The sequence below is a fragment of the Pleurodeles waltl genome, chromosome 1_2 (genome assembly GCF_031143425.1).
Source record: "Pleurodeles waltl isolate 20211129_DDA chromosome 1_2, aPleWal1.hap1.20221129, whole genome shotgun sequence".
NCBI lineage: Eukaryota > Metazoa > Chordata > Amphibia > Caudata > Salamandridae > Pleurodeles > Pleurodeles waltl.
Window position 1 is genome coordinate 26,861,070 of NC_090437.1, and position 21,007 is coordinate 26,882,076.

A 21,007-nucleotide genomic window follows, 5' to 3' on the forward strand; every position below is an offset into this window, starting at 1 on the left:
AAAGATTTGGAAGAGTTAGAATTGCCATTCGAGTCAACCCTAGTACAGTACATTGATGACTTACTGGTTGCATCAAAGACAGAAAGTGGCTGCACAGCCGATACCATTGCTCTGTTGAACCATTTGGGAGGGAATGGACACAAGGTGTCTCCTTCCAAACTGCAGTTCTGTCAGAAGAAAGTGAAATACTTGGGTCACCAGATAGAAAAAGGGTCACGGAGAATAATGAAGGAAAGAATTACAAGTGTACTTCAAATGAGTCCACCAAAGACAAGGAAGGAGGTGAGAACGTTTTTGGGAATGGTGGGATACTGTCGCCAGTGGATTCCCAACTTCTCGTCTCTAGCGAAGCCTTTGTTGAAATTGACCCAAAAGGATGCCTTGGATCAGATCGAACTGAAAGGGGATGAGATGGATGCTTTTGTTGAATTAAAGGAATGCATGTGCAGGGCTCCAGCTTTAGGCATGCCTGATTACACGAAGCCTTTCACATTGTTTTGTCATGAACGTGATGCATGTTCTTTGTCTGTCTTGACTCAAGCCCATGGTGGCGTAAACAGACCAGTAGCGTATTTTTCAGCTACTTTGGATCCGGTTGCAGCAGCACTCCCAGGGTGTTTGCGCGCCGTAGCAGCAGTTGGTATCAGCCTCACTCAGAGTGAAGGAATAGTGATGGGACACCCAGTAACAGTCATGGTCCCTCACTCAGTCGAGATACTTTTGACCTGCTCCCGAACGCAGCACATGACTGGAGCAAGACTCACAAGGTATGAAACGACTATTCTGGGCTCACCGAATGTGCAGCTGAAAAGGTGCACCACGTTGAATCCAGCTACCTTGCTTCCTGGAGAAAATGCTGAAATTGAGAACGCTGAAGACGTCGAGCATGACTGCCTTCAGGTGACTGAATTTTGCACAAAACCCCGACCGGACATCAAGGATACAAAACTTGATGAAAATGACCAAATTCTTTTTGTTGATGGTTCATGTCTAAGAGATGGGGTGGGAATTTTGAAAGCAGGATATGCTGTGTGTACTGTAACAGGGGTCTTGGAAGCAGGATGGCTCCAAGGAGTATATTCTGCACAAGTAGCAGAACTTGTAGCCCTTACTAGAGCATGTCAATTGTCTGCATTGATGAAAGTCACCATTTACACTGATAGCCAATACGGGTTTGGGATTGTGCATGACTTTGGACAATTATGGTCACAGAGAGGTTTCCTGACTTCTTCAGGATCCCCAGTGAAAAATGGGGAGAGAATAAGGGAGTTGTTACATGCCATTCAAGTGCCAGCTGAAGTTGCAGTGGTAAAGTACAGTGCTCACACGAAAGGACAGGACTATGTGTCTCTGGGAAATGCATATGCAGATCAAGTCGCAAGATTTTGCGCTTAGAACTGTATATTGCTAAGGGATGATTGGAATACAATAAGTGAACCAGAACTCGAACCAGCTGAAGCATTTGCTTTGAAGGTCGTAGATACAATAGAAGAACTAAAAGCACTACAGAATAATGTCAGGGAGGATGAAAGAGATTCCTGGATTAAATCACAATGTATAAAGAGACAAGACGAGCTATGGGTTTCACATGAGGGAAAATTTGTTCTGCCAAATGGTCTCTTATCACAGCTTGCGCGGTTCTATCATGGGCAAGCTCACCTAGGGAGAGATGCCATGATAAGATTGTTCAAAACTGATTGGTTTAACCCCAGATTTCGTCAAGCTGCAGAAGCAGTTTGCCATCGATGTGTCACTTGCCAGCAGATGAACCCAGGAAAGGGGACGGTTGTGAACGCGAGTCACATTGGTAGGGCAAGCGGTCCTTTTAGCCGTATGCAGATGGACTTCATTGAGATGCCTGTGCATGGAGGCTTAAGATATGTGTTGGTGATTGTGTGCATTTTTAGTCATTGGATTGAGGCATACCCCACACGTAGAAACGATAGCCTTACAGTTGCCAAGCTGTTATTGAGGGAGTTAATACCACGTTTCGGATTCCCGATCTCTTTAGAATCAGATAGGGGAAGTCACTTCAATAACGAGGTGATGAAGTTACTTTGCGAAGCACTGAACATTGAGCAAAAGCTGCACTGTAGCTATCGCCCTGAGGCATCAGGACTGGTGGAGCAGATGAATGGTACGCTGAAATCGAGAATGGCAAAAATATGTGCATCAACAAATTTGAAATGGCCTGACGCATTGCCCTTAGTGCTAATGTCAATGAGAAACACTCCGGATAGAAAAACTGGATTGTCTCCGCACGAAATTCTCATGGGCAGGGCTATGAGACTTCCTGCAGTTCCCGCAAACATGCTCTTGAATATTACAGATGATATGGTGTTAGACTACTGCAAAGGTCTGGCTGACGTGGTTCGCTCTTTCTCTCACCAGGTGGAAGCGACCACCTTGCCACCGATCCAAGTTCCAGGACACGCACTGAAAGCAGGTGACTGGGTCGTGATAAAGAAGCACGTGAGGAAGTCGTGTCTGGAACCCCGTTGGAAAGGCCCTTTCCAAGTGATCCTGACGACAACTACCGCTGTGAAGTGCGCGGGGGTTCCCAACTGGATTCACGCCAGTCATACAAAGAAGGTGTTGTGTCCCACAGATGAGGAAGTTGAAGCGCTGAAACTACCAGTGCCTGATAAAACGGTGCCGAGTGTTGAGACAGAACAAAAGCGAACTGAAAGCGAACAAGCAACAGCAGGAGAAAAAGAGATATTATTGGAGAACGAAGAGTCCGACTCACTTGGGGAAGACCAAGGAGAAAGTTCAGACAGCGACGACGAAGCTGCAGGTGACAAAGAGCCTGAAGCAGCTGAGGGTAGCAAAAACCCTGAAGCAGCTGAAGGTGACAAGGAACCTGAAGCAGCTGAAAGTGATACAGAGCCTGAAGAAAGTAACGGTGACGAAGGGCTCGAAGAGAGTGAGAAGGCAGGAGAGCCTGAGCAGAAGGGGGCTTTCCCAGAAACAGACGATACAGAAAAAGAAAAGGAAAACGTGACTGATTCCCCTGAAGGTGGGGACAAAGAAGAGCAGAACGAAAAAGCTCAAACCTCTACAGAAAAGATCGCAGGTCCATCAAATGGACACGGTGCAAAAAGAAGACTAAGTATCTCACCGATAAAAGAAAAGGGTAAAGAAGGTTTGAACGAAGGAGGAAGGCCGAAAGTGAAAGAGAAAAGAAAGGAAGAGACTGTCGTGGAACAATCGTCAAGTGAAGAAAAGGACTTGGCGAAGGAGGAGAGTGCCAGCGAAGCAGAATCAAAGAGAGAAGCAAAATTGAAAAGGAAAAGGATACCAAACAAGAGGTATTCCGGTCCTGAATGGGCATATGCGGTAAATGATGATTGGACTGATGAGTTTGTATCTCTAAGCATCGAGAACGAAGAAGAAGAAGAGATACCAATAGAAAAGAAAAGTTTCATAGACTCTGTTGATTGAAACGGTAGTAAATGGTATTGCTTGCTGCAATCTAACGTGAGACAAACAACCAGCTGAGACATTACTAAACAGAATTGAGACAAATGCTGCTAACCGATAAGTGACTGGCCTTTTGAAGAAGACGGTGTGAACATTGTGCTCGTTCAGCTTTGTAACTGAATTGCTAAGTAGTTTCATTTATAAGTGCTTCTAGCTCTCTGATTCTATACAGATCATGCCTGGGTACGCTATGCAGAATAATAGGAAGAAATATTGTAAATACGTGTGTATAGGCTTGGTACTAACATGTGTACTAATAATAATGGCAATTGTGTTTGGAATGCATGGAAAGGGTGAGAATGAGACTATTGCTGCTTCTACTATTGTTCCTGTTACTGCCACTGAACTAACACCTTTGAAAAGACTAGCAATGGATGAGAGGCTCTTGCATGATAAGAAAGAGCTTTCGTATAACGTTTTCTATCGCTTATTAACAGAGTATGTTGAGACTATGGATGCGAAAGATTGTTATGTGTGTACCCAGATACCAACATCAGTAAAGGAAGGGGTGACTTATCACCACATGCCTCTTACATATGGGATTACATGTAGTATAGTAATGTCTAGGTTTTATGGTCAAGCTAACATACAGTATTTTTTCTCAAATTATGATGTTACCTTTGCTTATGTTCCTATAATAGCGCAGCTAAGCGAGACTGCAAAATATTGGGATTACAAAATTATGAGGGACTTTTTCGAGCCAATGCAACCTTTTGAAACGGCTCATGCTCATAGGGAGAACCTTACTTGCTCCGTCTCTGCAGTAGAAATAAGCTTTTTAGATCGCACAGATGATAGAAGGGCTCAAATGAAGGCGAAATTAGAAAAAGAACTACATAAGAGGACTTCAGTAGATAACTATGACTTTGCTGCTATAAAGACACAAGGGAAAATTGCTTTAGATGCTTGGCATGTAGGGAAGTTTTGTATATATCGAGGTGAATCTTACTATGATAATATTTTTGTAGGAGCGAGTGAATGCAAACATACGTTTATCTTTAAGGCCAAATGGACATTCATGATGGACGGACTTGACCCTGTCATTCCAGGGGTGTATTACATTTGTGGGCATAATGCCTATTATCGTCTTCCAAAGGGATGGTGGGGAAGATGTTATTTGGGTATAGTGTTTCCAAAGGTTTATCAACTGGATGACATATCGATGATTGAAAAGACACCTGGATCCCATCGTATCCAGAAAAGAGAGACCGCAGCTGCTGTGGTAGGTGATATATTTGGAGCCATGATTCCTTCACTAGGAGTTGTGCTGAATTCCATCAAAATAAGAAAGTTGTCTACTATAGTGGATAACATGCTGACAAAGTTTTCAGGTGCTATAATCCTGATGGATGCTGAACTTGCAGCGGAAAGAGCTATGACTCTTCAAAATAGGCTTGCTTTAGACATTCTTTTAGCAAAGGATGGAGGCGTTTGCAAAATGATTGGTGCACGTCACTGCTGCACCTATATACCTGATAATAGTGTGAAGATTAAAACTATGCTTGCTAATCTAACCAAAGAAAGTACAGATTTGAAAGAACTGAAAGAACCAGGAGTGTGGGAGAAGGTTGGAAAGGGACTTGCTTCAGTGGGACATTGGATTGGGGGAATTTGGAATGGAATATTATTGAAAATAATAGAAGGGATATTAATAGTGATAATTTGTGTATTTGGAATTTGGGGAATAAAAAGGGGAATAATAATGATTATGGAGAAAATTAAAAGAAGAAAGGAGGAGAAAATAATGAAAAGAATGGCAGAAGAATACAAAGCGCAAACTAGGGGAACTAAAAGGAAAAGGGAGCTGACAGAATTTTAATGGGATAAAATTTGTGGGCTAAATTTGTGTGATGACAAGTAGTCATCAGAGGAGGGATTGATGAAGCGGAAAATGAAGGTTTTGATTTATTAACGCATGAACGTAGTGCTGACATAATCATGTGTGACATTAACCGAACTAATAAAGATTGTACGGGGACAAAATGTGCCCTCAGAGTAGTTTGCCATCATTTATACGCGTGCTTTATATAACGTGGTGAATTAGAATTGCACTAATCCGACATAATCATAAACGTGTGCTACGATTTGCTTATTTGAAATGCCTTAGCTTAGCATTACTTTAGCGGAGGCTTTGGCCTAGTTGCCTGGTCTCACGGTTTAGATGTTCGTATTTTTTTTTTCACTGTGCTAATAAACGTGTATTTTAGCTTGAAGCTGTACTTTTCCACAGAAACTGTTCACGTGCTTATCTTAAAGTTAGTGCCAGCCTGGCATATTTTCTCTTTAATTCAAGGTCGACTTGCAGGTGCGGACAATGGAGGCTCTGAGAGTAAGCTAATCGAGAAACAATGTTGCAACTTGCGTACCCATCTCCAAGGATAATGTATGCTTAAGCAAAAGCTTGAGAACTGTCGTTTTTGATTGGTCAATTTGAAGCTAACCTATGAACTCACCAATGGAGACCCTACTGGACTTGAACTGTTGTCTATAAAACCCAGGTGCACGAGAGGAAAGCTCTCTCTATCTTCGGACATCCCGTCATTTTGACTTCGTAGCTAATATGACCCATTTTGCTGCGACGCCATTTTGAGAGACTTTGATGCTTTCTCTAATCGAGAGAAAGAGACCTTAATGATTCTTGCCCTAGAGACTTTAACTTTGATTTGCCCCTTTGCATGAAGTAGTAATCTTATCTTGCCGCCGTGAGGCAATTGCCCCGTTCACCTTTGCCCTTTTCGTCCCGGCCCTATGCTGATCGAGAAACGATACCTGTGAGACGAAGAATTCATTGATTGCTGATCGGAATTGGTAATTATGAAAGGAAATTGTAAAATTGCATTGTGTTTCTTTTAGGTAACCAACTGCTGATTTTGATAAGGACCTAGCTAGGAGTTTTCTAAATTGATGTTGCTAAATTGTTTTTGCATGAAGTCCCACATGCTGATGCCAATTTGAGGTTAGATGAGGATTCCATATGCCGCACGATGCAATTTGAGATCTTGTTATGCTGACTAAATGTACGCAATTAGCCCATTGCAGATTATCGTATTAGTGCTTTGCATTGCCATTATCGAATGCCTTGTGATTCAGATGCTACATAGATTACACTTGTTTCGACGATATGGACAGCTATTAATGTTCATTTATGTTTATCATTTGGTGTTGAGACACATCATATCGTGCTAGCTTTGTTAATATAGGGAAATAAATTCACTAACTTTGCAATAAACTGGTGTGGTTATTCCTGACTGAAAGGTCAGGGTTCGCCGAAATGTATTCTGGATTAATTGTTAAGTGTTATGTTGTTCAAGGTGTTGCTTATGTTCGTTATTGATTATCGATTTGATGAGATTGACCGATTAAGAGTACAGAGAGTTCCCACTTAGTCAAAAGATTCATCGACCTAAAGAGCATCCGAACGCAGGTAAATTGTTACCACGTTCCGCTCTATCACCATCAATAGTTTCATCCCAAGATGCTTTATAACATTTTTCAGCTAACGACCATCTTTCAGAAATGTAGAAAAGCAGATCATTGAAAAGCATATATTGAAAGTTCAACTTACCAGCCTGATTGGTGGTCACATTTAGAGACACAAACTGCCTTCCCCCAGGGCTTAGTTCTGACACTCCATTTTCTGCCTCAATCTCAAAAGTGTAGTTTGTGTGGGCCAACAAATCAACCACCATCACAGAGGTGTTTTTCAAGTTGCTTTGCAGCGGCAGATACCGTACGTGACTGCCACACTCCTCGCACTGCCTTAAGTGAGCAGTGCACATTTTGCACACAATGTTGTAAGCCACGTCTTTCCTTCCACCGGTGTCAGCTGGGGGGATCCATTCCAGAAAGACACTGGTCTCATTAATATTGGAGATGGCATTCCGAGGAGCTGATGGGGGCCCTAGTTTACAGAGAGAAGTATATTTTTTAATTGTGCTATGATACAACAAATCACCACTCTCCCTCACTTCAAACAAAACACAAGTGCTAGGATCATAAAAGATACAATCATCCAACTCACAAGAACAAGAACCACTGTCGTGAAAACACCCTGCTGCCACAAATCTCAGGATACTCATTAATTAACAAAGTTACACAAATGAAATGATTGTCTAAATAACTTAAAATACATGAAAAAAGGTTCATGTATTTTGGGAAATTCAGCAGTTATAGTTCTTTCAAGTAACTTTTAACTTCTGCCCTAAGGTAACTATAACTCACACCCTCGCCATGCACTGCTAATTAACACAGATATTACAGCAGTCATGACAACCTCTATAACAACCTTCAAACTACAAATGATACATTAGCAGTCACATTTTTTCAGAAAAGCTGTGTATAGTAGGGCGCAAGATATAGTTACCTTAAGGCATGAGCTAGAGTTACATGAAAGAACTCTAAGTATAACTGCTGAATTTCTATTGTTTTGTACAAGTAAATTCAGAAGCAAACTGTAACGTCCCTGTAACCTTTGTTTTTTAGATAGATAGATAGATAGATCACTAAAATCATTTAAAAAATAATAATTAGGTTTCAGGGTGGGTAAGTTTCATGGGCAACAGAGGGTTCTTATTGTTAAGTATGAAAAGGGTAAAGGTTAGTTTTTATTAGATCTAAGGGATGGGTAAGAGTAGAGGGTGGTAAGTAATTTTAAGGTCTGAGGGGAGGATAGGAGCAGAAGAAGTAAGGAATTTTTAAGTTTAAGGGATATTTAAGAGTAAAATGTATAAATGTTTTTAAGATTCAGGGATAAATTGGGAAAAACATACTAAGGGGGTTTTCGGAGAATGAAATGGTAGGGCTAACAGGTTTACTTGATTGTAGGTTCTGTAGGTTCAAGGGAAGGGTTGTAATAGATTTTAGAGTTCAGGGGTGGGTAGGGTAAGCGGTAGTGGAGGGCTTTAAGTATTTAAGGGAGTGGTAGGAGTTAAGGCTGATAAGAGTTTTTTAGGGTTTAGGAATGGACCGGGTAAAAGGGGGTAGTAAAGGTTTTTTAAGCGGAAGGAATATGCGGGGGTGCTGGTTACTAAGGGGATTTTAATAGGTGACGAAAGGCTCACCACCCATGCCGGGTCAGGGCAGATGGACACCGCTCCATCAATAATCGAAAAGCATTCTGCCAACCAGAAAGAAGAGCTCGCAATCTAGGGTGATATCATGAGACAAGTTTATTCATTGTGACACATTTTGGCACTACAGTAGTTGAGAAGAGCACTGTAGAGCTGAAACACATCATTATGAATAAATGCATCTGAAGACAGCATCTTAAAGTGCAGTCTTTTCTTCCTGGTTGTAAGTGTGCTTCTGTGATATTTATATATATGTGTGTGTGTGTGTGGGTGGGTGGATTTGTGTGTGTGTGTGCGTATGTGTGTGAATATACACATATGTTATATATATACACACACACACATATACATTTTTCAACCATTAAACGTTTGAAAAATAAACACACGTGTGTATATACAAACATTTTTTTTGTGTAGCAGAGTATAACGTGGTAAAACAATGAATTGTAAAGGTACAACACATTGTAAAAACAGCGTTGTAAAATACCTTATGGTAATAGGATGGGTGGTAAAGTCTGATATTCATAGTATGACTACATGGCATACGTTGAAATTAAAAGGACGTCAAACTCTCACCCACAACATGTGGGCAGCTTTACCAATGGGTTGACTTATGTGGGAAATGGATTTCTAATTGATTTTTTTGTGATACAGAAAAGGAAGCCTTCTTAATCGAAATATCAGAAGAGGGTGTTTCAGTGAAAGGACTGAAAAATATCGCTTACTCTTCTGAATCAACCTTTTATTTTTCTGGGATCTTTAAAAGGAGCACTACATCTGCTTCCGAAAACTTTTTGTTACCAACTTTGCAGAGCACCTAGTCACTTCAAAATGGCAGCCCTGTGCTTCACATTGGTACGTTCATTTTTATTTTTAGTGGGGATTCAAACCATGATTAATGGGAACTCCCAAGTGCCTAAGAGGTCTCGGGTAAGGTTTTAATTTTTTACTGTTCCAAGCAAACGTTTGAATGTTTCTCGATTCCCCAAACTATAAACATAAATTTCGATGTAACCTATTCTCTGTTTTTGAAATCTAAAGCTGACACACCCACTGTAGGTGTATCTGCCATCCATTATTTTGTCTTTATAGCTGAGAGTAAACATCCTTGATTCGAGAACATTCCGGTATTCATTCAAGGCATAGATAACTCCCTTTTCAAAATCCTTTCCAGCCTTTGAATTTTTTTTTTCTGGAGCCCATTAAAATATCAACAATTTGCTATAACAGAGAATTGCAAACGTGGAGGATGGAAGACAGGAAATGTTAATAACTGGGCTTGGTTCCAAATGGGCATACTCTGAGGCCAAGAGTTAGACCTGCAGATGAATCCCATCCTGGCATATATAAAATAATGTATTATTTGCTTATTACTATTGACGTTTCTGTGACATCATGGCCTTCCAGCTGGAACTGAAAAGCTAGTGACTGGAGTGCTCGACCCCTTTCCAAGAAGTGAACCTATTCATACTTTGTAAGATTTTGAGAAAGTCAGCTCTTAACTTCCATTGAATTGCTTTTAACTGAAAAGTAATACGTTAAAGTACCTAGGTCAGTATTACCGACCTGCACATATAGAGACTCCTGCATGTCAGCTATTAACATAACGTCAAGGTAAGCATGCACAGGGAATCATAGCTTTACTATTCGTGTCTCTGCTTCTATTTATCTTGACTACTTGTTGGTAACCAGTATTGTAGCCTCGACGTAACTGCAGATGGACACCAAAAACTCGATATTTTGACAGAATGTAGAATATGGCAGATATTCGGTTGCATGAACTGCCCCAGTACTTACTTGTACAAGCCATCGAAGGCGGATCGGACTCCCTCCTAAAATAGTTCTCTTCGCAGAGGCAGGAGACAGATCCTTCCTCGTGAGTGTAACTGTGAGGTGGGCATTTGCTGCAGGTCGGGCTTTGAGCTGAGGCCTTGAAGAATCCAGGTTTGCAGACTGTGAAAAGACAATTAGAAAACCGGTTTAGCACTTCAGTTCTAATCTAGCAGCTACCAAAGCAATGCAACAATCAGCACATTGTACATTTCTTAAGCCTTACTTTTGAAATATTTTGCAATATGTTGGAATCAACAATATCAGCTAATATCAGCTAATTTCTTAAGGAAGAGCAGAAACCATTGCTTACAGAGTTCCATGAAAGAAATACAATTTATGAAAACAGGTTTGGGATCAAATATATTCTAAAAAAACAAGAAATATTACATTCTGCACATGGATGAAGGGACGATGGAAATCGCGGAAAGTAAGACCCAAAATACCATAATATCCAGGAAATGGAAGCATCTATGTTGGAACTGTGCAAAAAATAGGATATATACATGTTTCAAAAATTTCCAATAATAAGTAGGGAACTATATTAAACTAAGATATCCTGGAGGTCATGCCAAGGTTTGCTAACTGAGTGATCATACATATTGCTTGAAACGCTTTTAGAAGAGTATATAACTCCTTGAATTGCAGATTAGAGGTGACACTGCACATGCTGGAGTCTACTGCATACAGCAATGCCATTCATATCATACAGATAGACTGGATTTCAAAAGTTCAGGCCCTGATTATAAGTTAAGTGTAAGTCAATGTAGAGATTCCCAGCATCCATAAGTACCATTTCAAGTTAGTATCCTAGCATGGAATTTCACCTATTATGAGACGCTTCGGAATGGGGTCCATCTTTGCACACACAGAAGTACCACCTTCTCTGAGTACGTGGTAAACAGGAGCAGTGGCTCCCTGAGGGGTGGGCTGGAGGGAGGGGGGCTGGAATGGTAGTGAATAGAAAGGGAAGAACAGTTTTGGCATGGGGAGCAGGGTCTGACTCTTAATCAGTCCTTTAATGCATCTGGAGAGGGCATCAAACGATGGCCTGGAAAGTAGGATTTCACTATTATGTTCCGAGTTCATAATCTGCGTGTGTGAGTGCACTTGTGTGCATGCATGATGGGTGTGTGTGTAGATAACTATATATCAAATATTGTGAATTATGCATTTCATCATCACAGAGTCCCAGAGTACTCTGCATAGTTTGCCATTGGCAGGCCTACTAGGACTATGCAGCATGGGGGAACAAATAGGTGGCGAGTTTATCTAAGCTATACAGCAAGAGGGCAGATTTGTGTCGTACATTCACTGGCAACATCATTTATTCTCATTCATTTGAGTTAGAACAGATTTTATTTTGAAATCTGCAATTCATGCCAAATATGATGAAACCATCAATGTGCAGTAAGAGCTGTAGCCACAGAGCTGCATTATTACACTGGCCCTCACCATCGTTTACTATTTTATTAAGAATTTATTCATGAAAGATAAACACAACACACACATTCTAATTCCAACGAGTGCAGATTGATACCTGTACTTTGAATAAAACAGCTTTTCCAAGTTAACTATCCCAAATAAACATGTGATATAAAGACACATAGTGGGTAACATGAGTAATCTGGTCCTACATTGCCATCTCAGAGTTCTGGTTACATTTACAAACAATTCCACCTTCAAGCTTGTTTATGATTTTACGTGAATCCTTAAAAGCAACATACGACCATATTACACAGTTACTCGATATAATTATATGTAATATGTTTATATTCATATTTTATGACTTTCTGTGAAAGCGAGGATCCTAGATAGGAATTAGACATTGAAATACAAAACAATATTAATAAGGTGGAATATCTACGAAGTTATTATGAGTCTCCTTCTTCCAGCGCCATTCTCATTCCTGCTTCATTTCCTTCTCTCCTTCAGTTGCTCGTCTTGAACATGACCTATTAACTGTTTAGAGCCTTGGCCCTTGGGTAGCAACTGACCTTTATCTCTGTGCAAATATATGAAATAAATACCAAGAAACGTTGTCCAGGGAACAAAAGCGAAGTACAACAGTAAATATCACACTGAAAGAATGGAACTGAATCAATTGTGATGGCTTCATCAATTGAAATGCCAACAGGAACAAATAATAAATAATTCAAAAATCGAAAACGGTCACAATACAAACAGTACGGGATGATATTTTAAATCAGTGTGATAATATGACCAGCATAATCCTCGCTGCACGGTGGTAAGTAGTTAACCTTCTACGATGCAGTAATAATACGTCACATAAAGGGCACTGGGGGTGTCATAGGCTTTAAAGAATAAAGAATATAGATGCATAAGGCAAAATTATGGAGAAAAATAGCACTGCCTGCTTACGCCCTCATCATCACAAAGTAGCTGGCCATCTGTGAAAAGATTGAGAGCTACTGGTCGTATCCCACAAACAGATAAGTCTTATCTATATTTAAGTTGGTAACTGATGCTAGCGCCCACAGTCAGTGATAAATTACGCAGTACTGGAAGTTAGCACCATAATGCACATAACATGTGCCTTTCAGGGTGTGCTATGTAAATTTAGTAAATAATATTTTTTGCAAGAAATTAAAAGAGTCCTGGCAACTTTTACTGCTCATATATGCAAATATCCTAGATAAATACATTTTTATGTGAGATGGCTCAAGCTGCTGATAAATTTATTTGCTGCAGGAAATAAATTGGATTTGTGATGTGGCCCTATGTTTTCGGTAGGATTACTCTCGGAAACAGCAGTGTCAGGCCTTTCCCCTGGCTGCTAGTGCATGTACCCTACCCTCCAAACTCTAAATAATGCCCTAAATTTTATTCTGGTGATCCCCCTGGTAGGGCATACTGGGCACAGAAGCATGACATCATGTCTTCCACATGCAAACATCCTCCCCCTTCCCTACTTTGGCCCAACTCAGCCATTTAAAAACAAACATCACCACACCCATCCACTTCACAAATGCAGCAATACAACCTCATTCACATCAGCTCCCTCACACCCCAGATCACCCATGCTCATGAATGCTCACTCAGTGCTCTAATATTTGTGGTCTCCTATTTCACCACACTCTAGAAACCTTCATTATTCCTAAATTCTGGGTTAGGCCTAAATCCACGTCCACCTCCGATGACTGTGTCTAAGACTGTTTTCAGACTATCCACCAACACTGTCTAAACAAAACTGGAAGCGACCATACCATGGTAAACCCAACCACACACTCAAAATTTTGAACACCTCATCTTCTCAATCACTCACTCATTTTATGATTCCATTTAATGTTCTGCCTCTCCCAGGCTAGGAGATACACTTTCCTGTTGACTTCTCCAACCTCATCCTATCAACATCCATCCGGGCCTAAATTGGTGAAATTCATGACCCTGACTTACCCCTCACCCCATCAATTTACCAAGAGAATCCCTACTGGAAAGCTCCTCACTCAACCTCACGACCCATGCAGCCATTATGCATTCCGAACTTCATTTTCTCTGCTATGCACACCCCTTTTTACATAAAATCTTTCCTATTTGACTGGAGTGAGACCTTGCCTTAACCTGCCGAGGTTTGTGTAATGCACCTCAACAACCTTCAAAATTCTACCTTCTAGACCCCTCACTGAACCTTGTCTAATATATCCAAAAGCCAACAATGTTGACATGCTCCGCTACTATATTAAGTCCACCCCATGCCTTTGCTGTCTCCCAGTGCATGTCTGTTAAGCAAGATGTTTGAGCCATAAAGCCAGCACTCCAATCAACACAAAGGGCATCTGCAATACAAGAGCCTCATAAAAACAAGAGAGGCACGGTGCACCACACATTCCTCCCAAGACCACCTGCCTCTCAAAACTCTGTGGTCTCTGTGGCATTAAGATCATACTCTTACACTGAGAATACCTCAGATGGTACTAGTGAAAGAAAAGCATTGTTGAAGGCAGTAAAACACTGCGCACATTCAGTCTCAACCCCTGGCATCTAAAATTAAATTCAAAAGGTTATCCACAACCAATTATAAGATCTCTATCATATGCTACAGCATTAACATCGCAACTCCCAGAGCAACACACAGAGTATCTCTCAATGTTGTATCCTCAAAGAGGCACCTTCCAACTGCTCTCAGGGGCTCATCTCATTTTCTATACAATGGGCCAGAAAACATGAGGTTATTGTATATGCCATTACCAATTAAACAGGGAATGTAGGGCCTGATTTAGATCTTGGTGGAGGGCTTAATCCGTCACAATGATGGCAGATATCCCATCTGCCGAAATCTAAATACCATTGTTTTCTATGGTATTTAGATTTTGGCGAATGGGATATCCATCACCATTGCGACGGAGTAACCCCTCTGCCGAGATCCAAATCAAGCCCTGAGATAAGTTAATCTCAGTCTTCCTAAAACAAGAAAAAAATAATGCCATATTCAACGGGAGGTTATTTTCCTGCACAATAGCTACATTTTCGGATATTAACCTTCTGATGTTTAGAAAAATCGACTATGCGTTAGACTTCATAAAAAACTGAAAGGGTTCCTGTTCCCCATTCATTAATGATATGGGGGGTTATTACAACTTTGGAGGAGGTGTTAATCCGTCCCAAAAGTGACGGTAAAGTGACGGATATACCACCAGCCGTATTACGAGTTCCATAGGATATAATGGACTCGTAATATGGCTGGTGGTATATCCGTCACTTTACCGTCACTTTTGGGACGGATTAACACCTCCTCCAAAGTTGTAATAACCCCCATGATGTATTTCTTTTTCTTCTGCAGTCATCAGACTTCTACCAACAAGGAAACACTTGCTCCATCTCCTCCTCTGGAGAAAGCATCTGGTGGAGGGGAGAAACCTAGCTCGGTAGTCATTGGTGCTGAGAATCCTAACACGCTGTTTTGTCAGAGCTGTTCACACTAAAAAAGACAGTTTGACTGGAAGAAAAGAAAGGCATGGGGGAAATGACACCCTGATGCATGTAAGCACCTTACTTGTCATTAATAATTATTAGCGACTTGGTAATGTGCACTGTCACTCCGAGATCCATCATCAGAAATGCTGTAATATGGTTTGCACCAATCATTGGCGGGTAACCAGTGAAGCACAACCCCAGCCCTACGTCAAATTTTAGCTATTCAGCCACTGCCATTGCCACGCTTTTAGGAGTAAAGAAAAGCCATAGCTCTTTGATGGGCACAGATTTTCACTAATTCAGGACAACGTGGTGCAATTCATTGGTTAAAATACGTAGCCAGAGATGAGTGATGACATTTTACTCACACCCTCATAGTCATGTTTATTGGTCCCTGGTGGTTCATGACTAGTTGAAGGTGCAGCAGTCTGTCAGTGCGAGTTCAAAGATGATTTCATACGCGTCTGTAGCAACAGTGCCTCTTTGCCAGATAAAATGGAGAGAGTGGTGGTCATGGTTCATGCACCCGCAGCCGGAACGTACCATTCTGTTGCTATTTTAATAGGAAAGGCAACAGCCACCTGAACTAACATCTAATCAAGCGGTTTAGTTTTGGTGTCTAATTCATTTCCTTTGAGGTGACCTCAGCAAGGCAAATTTTCAGTAGATGATTAAATACTGGTTTGACATTTTCAGGTGGCTGCTTGGGATTCCACTGACAGGTGCTTTACATTAACTGTTGTCCTCAAAGTGATGCCCCATTAAGTGCAAGAGATTGCAAAACTGATTTTAAAATTATGCCAAATTTCACAAAAGTAAATTTCACGGTATCCTGCATGAAAATTCAATGCAAGGGCATGCTTTGTGTTCAAAGTTCACATGAGCTTTAAAAAAGGGAATTGGTTTAAGAGAAAACTTGTCCAGTGAGACATTTCCATGTTCATCTCAGTTTTCCACTACATAAAATTATATAAATTGTGTGGGATTTCATAGCTTCGAAATTCACAAACTATAGGCAAAAAAACTGTTTTTTAACTGCATGAGTCAATTTACAGATTTTTTTTTGTTTTTAATGAAGGCAGTGCGCTAAATGATATGTGCAGACTGTATGTACAGAAGGGTTTTTGTATGCTAGTTTTAATCTTTACAATGTGTGTGCAAACACGAAAGGAGACAGACTGCTGTTCATGACCTTGGGCTGTTGCTTTATTGAGATTTTCATTTTCAGCCTCACTATATTAACCCCCAAGGTCTTAAGGAGCATAAGGAGGGCTCATTTCAGGCCAAACAGTGATGTGCATTTGAAGAACATTATGAGTCTCGTTCTGCCTCCTCAGACCCCATCAAAAAGCCTCTTAATAATGCAGCACGCGCCGCATGCAGCAGCTTTCCAATATGCCTTAGAAATTAAACTAGTAACACCCAGGGTTACGGAAGACAGCCTTGAGTCACGGCGAGGAGACTTCCCACAGGAGAGTGCGGACTCTGACAGGCGCCCTGGGCCAGACACGCCCGCTGCACAGTACATTTCCTCTAGCGGTCATGTATATGTATGACGGCCCTGACAGGATTCAGCAGCGAGCTTCGCCTCACAGCTTGAACTCTTTTGTTGTGTTCAGCACAAAGGCCGGGGATCCTAAACCAAATGACGAGCGTCCTTCAAGCACGGCTCGAACTCCTGTCCACGCTGCCATTCAAGCGAGTTGTGCTAAGAGTGTCATTTCACACAAAATGTCTGCCACAATGCTAGGCCGAACAATCTTCTGTGACCTGTCAGAAAAAAGGGCGGCGTGAGAGAAATAATTAAGATGCTTTCAACCTCACCGGGCAAAAGCCCATCTCATTCAAGTTTGATTTAAAAGTGAATTACGGAACGTTAATAATAAGGATTACTTTAGAATTTGCATCACTATGATGCACACTGAGCAATGACAAATGGGCATGTGAGACTCATGGGATTTCAGTCTCTTACAAGTTAGGTGAAAAGAATGTCTAATTTTTAAATTCTCGCAAACATTGGCAAACCTTTGAAAAACGCAGAACCAAAGATTATGAAACTCGCCCGTGCAGCTATTGTCAGTTCCTGTTTCAAATGCATTTATTTTATTTTCAGTGTTTTATAAAGTGGTCACGTTGTACCTTTTAGTCACTTGCTGGTGCTTTGAGCAGTCAAGATAAACAGACGGGCATACAAACTGACTAGTGGACATTTTGGGTCTGACTCACAAACGTTGCTTCGTGAAGTCGGAAACATGCCCTGCTAGGCTTAAGGATACGTTTGGAGTATATTTCCAATTTTTATGGAATTCTCAAAGAGTAATCCTAGGAATCTTCAGATGTCACAGATTCCCAGGACTGTGTATCCGTTTATACGTTATGGGCCTGTTTCATAAAGACAACCTTATACTTTTGTGTAAATTTACCATTGCTTGCTTTTCACAAAGGTCCTTTATTAGTAGTATTTTTACGATTACGGAGTCTCCATCCATAAAAAAATAGGACAGTCCTATCTTCTTTATGTTCAGAGACTCGCAGTTCATAAAGACACTACTCCTAAGATAACTTTGTGAATGTTAAACAATCTTAACTGACAGATAAGTGCAAATTTACCTTTGTGAGTCAGGTCCTTTGAATGCACAAGTTTACATTTCTGCATATGGAAATGAATCCCAAAAACGGGCTGACTTTCCAGTGGAGAGATCCGTTAACCTACAGCCCAATAATGTAATGAATAATGTGAAAGTGACAGGAGGAAATGTATTAACTTGGCAGCTACCTGGAAAAATTCAGAGAATACCGACAAAGATGTGAGTTTGTGGGTGTTCATCAACATACAAAGTGGGCACAATCTGACACACCTACAAACTGTCACTACAAGCAGACTTCATCACATAGAAGTTTCGTATTAGAGCTGTACGTTAGACCAAAGTAAAATGCTAAAATGAATTCCCGATTTTGTGAATGGAATTTTACCTACCTATGCCTTTGTGAACAGGGCTCACCTAGGGGACCTCCCTCCATAGGGGATGAGATACCAGAGGCACAGGGATTTGGAGGAAATCACAGGAAATGAGGAGAAGGGACAAAGTGACAAGTGATATCTACATGGAAACAGGGGGAGCCAGGCACTCACCTGGAGGCATTGTTAGAAGGGGATGAGTTCAAAGTGGAAAACAGAAATAGAAGGACAAGCACAGAATCTAGAAGATATAAAAGAGGTGTAAAGGTGATTATTGTTTGTGGAGGTTTCGGTGTAGAGAGCAATGCAATAGCCATACAGATGGGGTAAGCACTTACAAAGAGGGCAGAAGCATGTGCGGAGCAAGGGGGTAGGGAGAGGTAATGTGAGATGGGGCACAAGAGGGACAGGACTATTCAACGAGCACAGAGGCTACTATATAGCAGGAAGACAAAAATACGTCAAGGGTGAGAGAAGGTCACCTTTTGTACACAGTGCAACCTGAAAGTATGCCTTCTGACCAAACTTTATCACTGAGGCCCTTTTATGATGTATCACACTTCCTCGCCTTATCTTTTAAATGTTGACAACTGCTCACCTTGTTGAAACTTGTTGAAAACAGATTTGTGTTCCAGGCACTTGTGGACTCTGCTGGAAACACCCGGTTCTGTTCCTGCCTGCACTCAGTCACAGTGGCAAGGCGTCCATTAATATCCTGGTTTACAGGGGAGATGAAACTCAATGCATCCTCTCAGCTCCTTAGTACTTCCTTGGGCGCCTTAGTACTTCCCAACATATTAACTCTTAACCTTCTATTGAATGCAGTGCTTTCAACTGTATCCTAAAAATGTTTGGTGGCGCTTACTGATTTATTATTGAATACTTGTCTTCCTTGGGAGGTTTTCTTTAAACTACTCCGATGCACAGTGAAGTAAAAGGTTTCAATTAAATTCAATTGAAGTCTATGATTCACCATTACACAAAAAGGATTTTGATACAACACCCTCTCCATCACACAATGATAAGATTCAGAAACCATGGCCCTCATTCTGACCTTGGCGGGCGGCGGAGGCCGCCAGCCAAAGTCCCGCCGTCAGGTTACCGTTCCGCGGTCGAAAGACCGCGGCGGTAATTCTGACATTCCCGCTGGGCTGGCGGGCGGCCGCCTTCAGGCCGCCCGCCAGCCCAGCGGGAAAGAGGCTTCCACGATGAAGCCGGCTCGGAATCGAGCCGGCGGAGTGGAAGCTGTGCGACGGGTGCAGTTGCACCCGTCGCGTATTTCACTGTCTGCGCAGCAGACAGTGAAATACATTTAGGGGCCCTCATACGGGGGCCCCTGCAGTGCCCATGCCAGTGGCATGGGCACTGCAGGGGCCCCCAGGGGCCCCGTGACCCCCCCTACCGCCATCCGGTTCCCGGCGGGCGGACCGCCGGGAACTGGATGGCGGTAGGGGGGGTCGGAATCCCCTCGGCGGCGCAGCTAGCTGCGCCACCTTGGAGGATTCCAATGGGCGGCGGTACACTGGCGGGAGACCGCCAGTGTTGCCGGTCCGACCGCGGCTTTACCGCCGCGGTCGGAATGCCCATTGGAGCACCGCCGGCCTGTCGGCGGTGCTCCCGCGGTCCTCCAACCCGGCGGTCATGGACCGCCAGGGTTGGAATGACCACCCATATCTGTGATGTCAAATGTAGATTTAGTAAGGCCAGATCCATTACAGAAGTTTGCTTTATCCATGTAAGAGAGATTCATTTGAATGAAGGTAAACTGTGCTCAAACACAAGGTCACTGATTATTCTGGATATCTCGCATGTAGCTGGTCCTCATAAATCTACAACGAAGGCCACTTCTCTGGCTTTATCAAAGGCACTTACTGACTGTTTTGTGGTTGTACTTATTCCTTTTCAACTAGCATCTGCAGAGCACAGGATGGATTTCCTGTCAGGTGGGCATCTTTACTTTGGATCTATCATCAAATCTTGAAGAACAGCATCATATCCCACATTACAATCCAGTAGAGCTTTCCATGATTCCACCTCACCAGGGACTCACATCCTTTATTGTACTGGAATCCAGTGATTGACTTCAAACCAATGTCAAAACAAAAGCCAGTACAATGCACTACTGTACATTTCCAAGTGTTACAGAGGATGACAGACTTCCATTACCAACTAGCCGTGCTATTTCCACCGAGATTGCAGAGAATACAGAATGCACAGGTGGCAGTACTATCTTTCACCAGCATTTGTGTATACTGACTGATGCAAATTATCATTTTTTCCACATGATAATTGAGTGGTGTACAGTTACTATGACATTAATGCAATCTATGTAATCTTGAAAAGTATTCCAGCAATAGTGCAATTAGTAGGATTTTGCTCCTGAGTTTCAGTGCTTATCCGTGGCAATGCCACTTTCCTGGAGAATGAAAAGAGGGACTTCAAAAATATATTCTGAGCTTCAAGTTCCGTTTACACAGTGACAGAACTCATGACTAAATGTAACACTGAGGGCTCCAGTACGAGTTGGATGGAGGAGCTGCTGAGGTGGGAGGGGGTGTTACAGGATCCTGGCGATTCTGAATGCCATGCACTTGAAATTACCAGGTTCTGGAAAACCAGGCCCATTTTTACCTGATGCAAAAATGCAGTTGGTAAAAATCACTGGGCCAGATAACAAAGGCTCATGCCATGCTATCCCAGCAGCCCTGGAGCTTTGCTTGCCTGCAACGCG

General features: G+C 41.9%; 1 protein-coding gene across 5 annotated transcripts in view; it reads right to left on the reverse strand.

Annotated features, from left to right (window-relative positions):
* Positions 1-21,007, reverse strand: part of EPHA5 (EPH receptor A5) — a 647,731-nt gene that overhangs the window by 326,066 nt on the left and 300,658 nt on the right. For 3 of the 5 annotated variants that reach the window (XM_069235711.1, XM_069235720.1, XM_069235728.1), the window contains exons 4-5: positions 10,350-10,505; positions 7,049-7,384 (exon numbers count right to left, since the gene is read on the reverse strand). In XM_069235711.1, the coding sequence (XP_069091812.1) occupies positions 7,049-7,384; positions 10,350-10,505 (492 nt within the window). The remainder of the gene's footprint in view (positions 1-7,048; positions 7,385-10,349; positions 10,506-21,007) is intronic. The other 2 variants (XM_069235739.1, XM_069235747.1) reach the window with 1 other exon arrangement.